The sequence below is a fragment of the Vanellus vanellus genome, assembly GCF_965231255.1.
Source record: "Vanellus vanellus genome assembly, contig: HAP1_SCAFFOLD_52, whole genome shotgun sequence".
Lineage (NCBI taxonomy): Eukaryota > Metazoa > Chordata > Aves > Charadriiformes > Charadriidae > Vanellus > Vanellus vanellus.
Window position 1 is genome coordinate 1,208,591 of NW_028126794.1, and position 10,974 is coordinate 1,219,564.

The window sequence follows — 10,974 nt, forward strand, 5'->3', positions numbered from 1 at the left end:
ACAGCCTGAGCCAGAGGTGAGTGCGCAGGCGGCGGGAGGCTGAGCCGGAGCGGAGCCCGGGCAGAACGGCGGGCCCCCGGGGGGGTGGGTTCTCATCCTGCATCAAGGGCCCAGCTGCCGGCAGGAGCGCCTGGGGCCGGGCACGCTGCCACCGCCACCGCCGGGGCTGGGCGCAGGCCTTGCTGCCTCCCAGCTGTCTCGCCCCCTCTCCTGCCTGCCCCCAGCTCCCTGCAGTGCAGCGGCAGGGCCCTTGCGCCACCACCTCCTGCCCTCCCAGCCCCACTCAACCTCTTCTCTCCCTCCTCCCACAGGCCATGGCTGACACAACCTTCCTCACCTTGCTCGTGCAGAGCATCCTCCAGCTCCTGCACATGGTCTGCCAGGAGCTGGGTGAGGCCACCTGCGAGCACATGCAGCAGCACGCGCAGCAGCTGAGCCAGCCCATGACTCGGCTGCTGCAGGACATGGAGCAGAGTGCCTCGGCCTGGGGAGACCTGCTCTTCGCTGCCTTGCAGCACTGGCAGGTCTGGGCGCTCGCTGCAGTCCTCGTCCTGATCTTCAGGCTCTGCCGGCACCTCAGCAAAAGGAGCCCCCAGCCAGGCAGCAGCGCTGCAGAGGAGGAGAGCTCCAGCAGCAGCACAGAGTGCGGCAACGAACAATGTGCAGGAGAAGGTTCTGGCGACTATGAGAAGCGTGTGTTTGGGAGGTTTGCAAAGCGCATCCGGTCGTCAGTGCAGCGCCTGGCCTACAGGAGCCGCGTGGTGGAGGAGCTGGTGGGCGACCTCCTGGCTGTCCTGCAAGAGCGCTTGTCCAACAGTTTCTTCCCGGTCCTGCAGCCAGCCATCGGGGTGGGCAGCGCCTTCGAAGGTTGGAGTCCCCGTGGGCGTGATGCTGTGTACCACCTGCTTGTGCCCCTTAAGCCCCCCCGTGGGCACGTTTTCCACCTGGAGCTGGGCACTGCAGCGGAGATGCCGGCAAAGAACTCCCGCGTCCGCGTGGAGCTGGCGTGTACCTGCAGCAGGGATCAGCTGGTGGAGAACACGCCGTTCTACCTCCACCACCCCCAGGAGGAGGAGCTGAGGAAAAATCCGTCTGCCAGCCTCCTCGGCACCCTCTGCACCGGCTCCTACCTGGATGTGCACAAAACCGCCCAGTGGTTGCAGAACCTGGTGAGCTCAGCCTGGGAAGAGATGCCTCAGGCGCAGCACTACAGCATGAAGGTGCTGCCTTCCAGCCGCTCCTGCAAGCTGCAGCTGACGAACGCCTCCGGGAAAAGCATCCTCATTGACATCACGTTTGGGGTGCGGCGAGGTGACTCAGACATCTTCCTGAGCAGCCAGGAGACTACAGAGGCCATCCTTACCCCCAGCACAACGTGGGTAGAGAGCTACGCGGTGGCAGAGGTGAAGTTCTTCAGGCATGTGGCCAGGCAGGCCCCACACGACACTGCCCACCTCAAATGCCTCCAGCTCTTTGCCGCTATCCTGCTGGGCACCAGCTTTTCCACCGCTATCTTCAAGACGGTTGCCATGCACCTCCTCAACACCTTACCCGTGTCGAGCTGGAGCAGGAGGGAGTTCCTCATGCGGCTGCAGGATATCCTGTGGTACCTGCGCGGCTGCCTGCACGACAGACGCCTCGACCACTTCTTCTTTGCTAATGAGAACATGCCCGAGGACATCGTCTTGCCCCCAGCCCTCCAAACAGCGGAGCCACTCAACCTCTTCCAGCGCCTGCTGCATGACCCAGCCGCCCACGCCAAGGCAATGCGTGAGGCCGATGAGCTGCAAGATCGGCTCACAAGCCTGCTCTTCTACGGACACTGAAAGAGCTCCTCACGCACAGAGCTCTCTTAGTGTCCCCTAGATACTCCCCTGGTGCTGCGGAACTGAGCACGCTGGGCACGCACAACACGCTACTCAGTCGGCTCTGGGAACTGCTGCCACATCTTTCCTCTGCAGCAGAACCGCACTCTGGGGAGTGGGACGCGATGCGGCTGGAGTCGCCCTTGCAAGGAGCCTTGCGACAGAGACTCCTGTTACCATGGGCCCAGCCACCACCCTGTCCCTCGCGGAGCTTTACTCTGTACATAGATGTCAATAAATCATTTGTTTCACACACAAACGTGCGTCTGTGCGTGTGTGGGCATCGGTTTTGGGGGGAAGGCGGGCATAGGTGCTGAGCGCTCGGCTGCCCTAGAGTGGCGGAGCATTTTGCTGAAGAGCTGATGCGGTGGCTCTGCTTTCACTGATTGTGGAGCTAAGGCTGCCACCTGTCTCTGCTCCAGCACTGGGGCAATGGCAATCACTTGTCCCCCTCCACAGCTCTCTGGATGGCTCCATAGGTAGGGAGTCTGCAGTGCCTTCCTTGGGAGCCATACACAAAGCACGCCCTGGTAGCCCGACAGCCCTTGGATGACCCCTGTGGGGTGGCTAGGACCCTGCCCGAGTGGGGAGCCCTGTGCACAGGGAAGAAGTGTCACGACTGCCGAGCAGGGCTCTGCCTCCTGTACAAGTACCAGGTTCATTCTCCATACCCTCGCGGCACCTGCACAACCACCTCCCTGCGGCTGCTGGCCCGCTGCCCCCGCCACCACCTCCTGCCCTCCCAGCCCCACTCAGCCCCTTCTCTCTGTGTGGGAGCAGCCAGCCAAGCCGGTTTCAGAGCACAAGAGGTGAGAGGCAGGGAGCTGCCATCCCACTCAGCTCCATCCCCGCCGTGCCTTGGCTGTGCAGAGAGAACTTGGGGGGAGCTGCAAAACAGCTCAGCCCGGGCTTATCTCCAGATGGCACAGAACAACCAAAACCAAATGGCCTTTAACAAACAAAATGCCCCGAGTCCCATCCCACCACTCTTCCCTTGATGCTGAGCGCCGGACATCACAAATTGGCGACAGAGACTTCGCTATGGCACCACCAGAGGGAAATATCCCAGACAGTGTAATCCACTCGGGCATAATCCTGCACCCTCACCGAGTCAGGAAATATAAACCGCGGGGTCTGGGGAGACAAATGGGGAATCCTCCAAGGATACAGCTGGCCCCTCGGAGATCCGCCCCCCCCATCCAGGACGCTGTACAGGGTAACTTCCCCGGGATGGAGCGACCTCACCTGAGAGCGAGAGGGTAAGTGACTAAGAAACATCCGTACAGTATAGGGCATGCGATTGAGTTTGTGACTGGTGCACTCTTCTAAGGCATTAATATCTAGCGCCCTTGTGGTTTGTGTTGTCACTTGTCCGGATCATTAGCAATAGTGGATCCCACTAATGTCTTTTAAACCGCAATAGTGTAATCGCCACCGCACACACACAACTTGCAATAGTGACGTATTGGACCTGTGAGTGAAGTCCAAATACATTGTTAATTTGAACCTCTCAGTGAAGTCCTTTTTTCCTGTTTCATCACAGGCATGATGCCCATCAGGGGGGCTGGCAGGGGCTGTGCAGGCAGGATGTCCGTCGGGGGGGCTGGCGGGGGCTGTGCCGGTACGGTGTACAGCAGGAGGGCAGCGGGAGCTGTCGTAGGAGCCAGCGGAGTCTGGATGTGATCACCGCCTGCCATAGAGGCCGCTGGCAGCTGTGAGCGGTAGGAGTCGGCGGGGTCTTTGCCGGATGTTTCCCTCTGCCGCAGATCCAGCCAATGAAAAAGATCAAACCCTCAAAACTTAACCCGAGTACAACAATCAAAAGTTTCCAAGGGTATTCCAAACTCTCAAAAACTGTTACTATTGATGACATCGGTACATCTAAATTCTCAAGAGACATCCTCTCCTTTGCTAAATGACCCGTAACATAACCCAATGCACAATGGTCAGCAAAGGACTCCCACTGTCCCAAGATGGGTCTGACCACTGCAATTCTCGAGGTGCTATTATATAAGTGACAAATAACGGAAAGATTACAAACGACCCGATAACATAGCAAAATACCGCCACACAAAATAACAAGGCAATGTTTTTGAGTCCACACTGAGAAACGATAAGCTGCCCTAAAGGAGAGAGAAAGAGCAATGACCTCCCCCACAGCTCCCATAGCTCCTGACCTAAGTTTATACAAAGATAGCGGAGAACTCTGACCAGGTTCCTTCAAAACCTTTCCAACAGAGTCATAGTGACTTTTCAAGGAATCCAATCAAATCTTTTTAAAACTTCAACCCTTCAGAATTTTCTAATTAAAACCTACAGTTCTCCCAGCACTATTTAAATTAAGTGCAAAATATCACATTGAGTGCCAAACCCATTACAATACCACATTGGGCACCAAATTTGTTATAGTTTGAGAGACCCATAACAATCTGTTGTCATTTAGACAATCATTCTATCACCTGATGACCCCTCCCCACCTGGGAAAGGGAAATTGGGAAAAACAAGAAAACCCGAGAGCTGAAGTATAAACAGATTTAATAGAATAAGATTAGATAATTAACATTAACAGCACTAAAGAACTGATATTGATCCCGACACCAGTACAGAATATGCAAAGATTATACTCGGCCAATTCTATCAGTAGGAAGCTGTGCACTCCCAGCAGTGGACAGCAAATGTGGGACACTGCGAGTGCTACGGCTTCAGGAGGAAGGGAAGGCCTCAGGGCTCCGGCACCAGGGCACGAAGTTCTCAGGATGGCAGCCATCAAGGGAGAGAGAGAACTTCGCAGCAAACTTTCTAATTTATAATGAGTGTGACGTTGATGGTATGAAATAATCCTGTTGGCCAGCTTGGGTCAAGTGCCCGGGTCTCGCTGCTCCTCATCCACGCACCTGGCGAGCTCGAAAACACTGAGACCTTGAGACCCACACACCACAGCTGGCTGTAAAGTCACTATTTTCACAAATTCAGACACTGGAGCCTTCTAAAAGTGCAGTTTTCCCAAGTGTTAGAAGAGAAATTAGTCTTGTGTCGCTCAAACCAGGACAATAAGGTGTCCCTGAGCCCATCCCAGGCTCACGTTATCTAAGTGCGGATATCCCACTTGTGAGCACAGAGGGTTGAACAACAATTAGTGTGATAGATGTGTTGTCCTCACCCCAGGTGCAAGTCACTTGGGTGAGTTTACAGTCCTCCTCGCCAATCTTCCATTACTTTCCCACATTCCACCCCCTCGCTCAAGAGACCGCTTCTCCTGGAGCTGACAAAGTTGGAAATGTTCATTCAAACATGCGGGGTGTAATACAGAGTAATTTACAGAAGCATGAAATAAACACACGTAGCAAAATGAATAAACATCTCTACAGTAATGCTTTGAATCAGCTGTCCAATTCTTCCTGTCAAGAAATTAAACCCCTCAGCCAGCCGGGCACCACCAGTGGGTTGTTTCACTGGATGCATTTTGTCCTGGAGAATTTTGCATGTCTTGCTTCATGCTGGCTGCTTCATCGGTTATGTTGGAACAATGTGTGTTTTCAAAGTCGAAGCAGCGTTTCTGACGTCGAGGGAGGAAACAGTCCACCATCAGTTGGGGTTGTGATATTCGTTGGCGGATAACAGCCGTTACCTACTCAGGAGAGAGAGCAATGAGAGACATTAACACCAAAATCACATAGCACAGTGTAGTTCTACAGTACAGCTGCTGGGGTTGGTATGCCACGGAAACAAGGTACCAAAAGATCTGCAGCTGCTCATCTTCCCTTGATACAAAAGGCAGATGAGTTAGTGACAGTAGAGGCTGACCAAATCTCAGTATTTGCGTGTTGGTGTGTCAGAGCTGTACCCAGGGCATGCGCTCGTAGCACAAGACTACAAAGCCCGAGGAGCCAACCTGTGACAGGGGAGAAAAGCATCAGTGTCATCTCCTTCCAGTGATACATTGCGTTGCTCCAGCTCCTTCAGCAACATTACTCCGGGTTTGATACCCTGATGTGGGGTAATTGCCCACACAGACTGGAGAGCTGTGGCATGCACTTTTTCAGATGGAACTTCAATGGGATGCTGTGTTTGCAACACTGTTCCAGTGCCGTCTCCTCTGGGTAAGATGCAGGTATTTGTCGAAGATACCTGAAATACAAGAACTCGAGAATCTGATATGAACAAGTGATGTCAAATAAGAGGAGAAGTTGGGGTGTAATGTAGAGTGCAGCCTTGTAATGCCTTGGACCAAAATCCTACAGGTGGTAAATGGGAGCACCTTCCTCACTTGGTTGCTGTGCTAGCGATAAGCAATGTCCCCCATTATAGAGCTCTCACTGCCAACACCTTCCCACCAGGAGAAGGATGGTGGCAGATTCTCCCAACAGCTCTTCCTTGCACCACCTTCATACCTTTGTCAATAACTTTTTGTCAGGACAACCCGAGAGGTCCAAACCCTCAGGGCACGAGGATGCTCAGGGGCAAGTCGCCAGTGCACACGCGCTCGAGCAGTGGCTGTCGTGCTGCTGTGCTGCACCCTAAGCATCCAGCCTGGCTGACACACAGGTGCAGTCTCCAGGTGTCCAGCTTAGTGCTCCAAGGAGCTTCATGGCCAGAACTGCCCAATTAACACCCTGTTAATGATGTACTCTGGCACTTCTACACCAAACTGAAACCACACAGCTCATGAAGTATCTGAGATGAAAACTAACGTCTCAAATTTCGTACTGGAGAGGAAGGACTTCCAAAATTTTCCAAAAGGGGACCCGCGAAAATTCTCCTTCTCGTTGCCACGTGAGGAGAGGCTGTGAGAGCTGGCACTCCTCAGCTGGGAGAAGAGAAGACTGGGGGTGGGGGTGGGTGGGGTGTCTTATCAATGTGTATAAACACCTGCTGAGAAGGAAACAAGAAGAGGGAGCCAGGCTCTGCTTAAAGAGTGTGCACTGAGAGGACCAGAGGAAAGGGGCAACAATTACAAGACAGGATATTCCAGCCGCACATGAGAAACCAGTATTTTAATCTTGGGGTGATATATTTTACTGGATCTAGGTGATGCTCCTTGAGCAGAGGGGTTGGACCAGTCTCCACAAGTCTCACACAGTCTCCACAACCTCAGCCGCTCTGTGTGATTCTCTGCTTTGGTGAGACTCCTAAAGCCTTTGAACTAAGCCCTGATGCCCCCTGGAAAGGATTCTGGGACAAGGGATGATCCCAAACTCCTCCAATACCATTCATCACAAAACATCTGCCTAGTCCAGAACATCGTACGGCAGACACAGTCAGGAGAGAGAAAATATCCTTTTATTGTGGGTATAGAATCATAGAATCATAGAATCAGTGAGGTTGGAAGGGACCTTTAAGATCATCAAGTCCAACCATTAACCTACCCTGATAAAAACACCACCACTCCTAAACCATGTCCCTAAGCAGCTCATCTACCCTTTTCTTAAACACCTCCAGGGATGGTGAATCCACCACCTCTCTGGGCAGCTTATTCCAATGTTTAATAACCCTTTCAGTGAAAAAATGCTTCCTAACATCTAATCTAAACCGGCCCTGACATAACTTGAACCCATTTCCTCTTGTCCTATCACTTGCCGCCAGGGAGAAGAGGTCAGCTCCCATCTCTCTAAAACCTCCTTTCAGGTAGTTGTAGAGGGTGATAAGGTCTCCCCTCAGCCTCCTCTTCTCCAGGCTAAACAACCCCAGATCCCTCAGTCGTTCCTCATAAGGTTTGTCCTCCAGACCCTTCACCAGCTTTGTAGCCCTTCTCTGGACACGCTCCAACACCTCAATGTCCTTCTTGTAGTGAGGGGCCCAAAACTGAACACAGTACTCGAGGTGAGGCCTCACCAGTGCCGAGTACAGGGGGATGATTACTTCCCTAGTCCGGCTCACCACACTATTCCTGATGCAGGCCAGGATGGTGTTGGCCTTCTTGGCTGCCAGGGCACACTGCTGGCTCATGCTCAGCCGGTTGTCCACCAACACCCCCAGGTCCTTTTCTGCCAGGCAGCTTTCGAGCCACTCCGCCCCCAGTCTGTAGCGCTGCATGGGGTTGTTGTGACCCAAGTGCAGGACCCGACACTTGGCCTTGTTGAACCTCATACCATTGGCCTCAGCCCATCTGTCCAGCCTGTCCAGATCCCTCTGCAGAGCCAATCTACCCTCAAGCTGATCAACATGCCCCCCCAGTTTAGTGTCGTCTGCGAACTTACTGAGGGTGCACTCGATCCCCTCATCCAGATCGTTGATAAAGATATTAAAGAGAACGGGCCCCAGCACCGATCCCTGGGGGACACCACTCGTCACTGGACACCAACTGGATTTAACTCCATTTACCACCACTCTCTGGACACGGCCATCCAGCCAGTTTTTTACCCAACGAAGAGTATACCTGTCCAGGCCATGAGCAGCCAGTTTCTCCAGAAGAATGCTATGGGAAACGGTGTCAAAAGCCTTGCAAAAATCCAGGTAGATAACATCCACAGCTTTTCCCTTGTCCAGCAAGTGGGTCACCTCGTCATAGAAGGAGATCAGGTTTGACAGGCATGACCTGCCTTTCACAAACCCATGCTGACTGGGCCTGATCACCCTGTTCTCTTGCATGTGCCGTGTGATGGCACTGAGGATGATCTGCTCCATGACCTTCCCAGGCACCGATGTCAGACTGACTGGCCTGTAGTTCCCTGGATCCTCCTTCCGGCCCTTCTTATGGATGGGCGTCACATTTGCCAACCTCCAGTCAGCTGGGACCTCCCCAGTTATCCAGGACTGTTCATAAATGATGCACAGTGGGCCGGTGAGCACTTCCGCCAGCTCCCTCAGCACCCTTGGATGGATCCCATCCGGCCCCATAGATTTGTGCACCTCCAGGTGCTGAAGCAGGTCCCTCACCATTTCCCTTTGGACTACAGGGGCTTCACTCTGCTCCCCATCCCTGTATTCTAGCTCAGGGGTCGGAGAATTCAAGGAACAACTGGTCCTACTGCTGAAGACTGAGGCAAAGACGGCATTAAGTACCTCAGCCTTTTCCTCATCCTTGGTTACTACGTTACCAGCCCCATCTACTAGAGGACAGATATTATCCTTGGTCCTCTTTTTATCGCTAATATATTTATAGAAACTTTTTTTGTTGTCCTTGACAACAGAAGCCAGGTTTAGCTCTAGCTGAGCTTTGGCCCTTCTGATTTTTTCCCTACATCGCTTTACTACCTCTTTGTAATCCTCCTGGGTGGCCTGCCCTTCCTTCCAAAGGCCGTATATCCTCTTTTTTTCCCTAAGCTGCAACACTAGCTCCCTGCTTAGCCAGGCCGGTCTTTTTCCCCGACGGCTTGTCTTACGGCACACGGGGACAGCCTGCTCCTGCGCCTTTAGGACTTCCGTCTTGAAAGACATCCAGGCTTCCTGGGCTCCTTTGCCCTGGAGGACTGCCTCCCAGGGGACTTTGTCAACCAGGCTCCTGAAGAGCCCAAAGTCCGCTTTCCGGAAGTCCAAGGTGGCAGTTCTGCTGACCCCCTTCCTTGCTTCTCCCAGAATTGAGAACTCTATCATTTCATGGTCACTGTTGCCAAGACGGCCTCCGACCATCACATCCCCCACAAGACCTTCCCTGTTTACAAACAACAGATCCAGCAGGGCACCTTCCCTAGTTGGTTCTTTCACTAGTTGTGTTAAGAAGTTATCCCCAGTACCTTCCAGGAACTTTCTAGACTGTTCCCTCCCTGCTGTATTGTATTCCCAGCAGATGTCCGGCAAATTGAAGTCTCCCACGAGGACTAGAGCTCGCGATCTTGAGACTTCTCCCAGCCGTTTATAGAATATTTCATCTGCCTCCTCATCCTGGTTGGGCGGTCTATAACAGACTCCTACTACAATATCTGCCTTGTTAGCCCTCCCTCTGATCCTTACCCATAAACACTCAATCCCATTATCACCATCATTTAGTTCAAGACATTCATAACACTCCCTGACATACAGGGCCACCCCCCCGCCTCTCCTCGCTTGCCTATCCTTCCTGAAGAGTCTATAGCCATCCATGGCAGCACTATAGCTATGGGAGTCATCCCACCATGTTTCTGTGATGGCAACTACATCGTAATTACCCTGGTGTACAATGGCTTCCAGCTCCTCCTGTTTGTTGCCCATGCTACGTGCATTAGTGTATAAGCACTTCAGCTGGGCTATTGGTCCTTTCTCCTTTTTACTGGAGGGAGCTGAAGTTCTGCCATCTCCAGACATCTTCCTAAGGAGCCCGGTTACGCCCCCTGTCTTTTCCAAGTCTAGTACCAGCACCCCACTTTCAGGCTTTTTGCTAGCAACCTTGGATCTATCCCCATCCCCCTTCAAACCTAGTTTAAAGCCCTGTCAACGAGCCCTGCCAACTCCTGCCCTAAGACCCTTTTCCCCCTCTGAGACAGGCTTTTTCCGTCTGCTGCCAGAAGGCCTGGTGTCCTGAAAAGCAGCCCATGATCAAAGAACCCAAAATCCTGCCGACGACACCAGTCTCTGAGCCAGGCATTGATCAGCTGATATTTCCTGTTAATCTTCTCATCCATCTGTGCAATTGTTGGGATAGAAGAAAACACTACTTGTGCTCCTGATCCCTTAACTAGCTGTCCCAGGGCCCTGAAGTCTCTCTTCATCGCCCTCAGGCTCCTTCCTAGAATTTCATCATTACCTAACTGAAAGATCAATAAAGGGTAGTAGTCAGTAGGCCTGACTAGGCTAGGGAGTTTCCTCCGGATATCCTTAACTCTGGCCCCAGGAAGACAGCAGACCTCCCTACAGATTGGGTCCGGTCTACATATGGGACCATCCCATCAAGTATCAAGTGAGGGAGCCCGGGAGTCACAGGGGTTCAGGCAGTAACAGGAAATCGGCACCTATAACGAAAGAGTCAGAAGCACAGATAAACCCACGAAAGAAGAAGAGGCATGACGCTGTTCCCCTTTCCTTGGGGAACACAGCTGGCCAGGAATGGTTTATAGCCCAGAAGAGAGAGCGACTGCTGGCAGTGACTGTGGGAGGGCTCTGGCGCCTTATCCCCATGGGTAACACCCTGAGCGCCCCGCGAGTGTACAGGAGGTGCGCCGTGGCCCTGTGCCACACAGCAGCACTCCATGGGCAG

General features: G+C 53.1%; 1 protein-coding gene across 1 annotated transcript; it reads left to right on the forward strand.

Annotated features, from left to right (window-relative positions):
* Positions 1-410: 410 nt before the first annotated feature.
* On the forward strand, positions 411-1,826 carry LOC309685750 (inositol 1,4,5-trisphosphate receptor-interacting protein-like 1; the record flags this gene model as incomplete). The annotated part of the gene is made up of 1 exon (XM_082501475.1): positions 411-1,826. One exon carries the CDS (start codon positions 411-413, stop codon positions 1,824-1,826), a length of 1,416 nt encoding a protein of 471 aa, XP_082357601.1.
* Between the last annotated feature and the right edge of the window lie 9,148 nt (positions 1,827-10,974).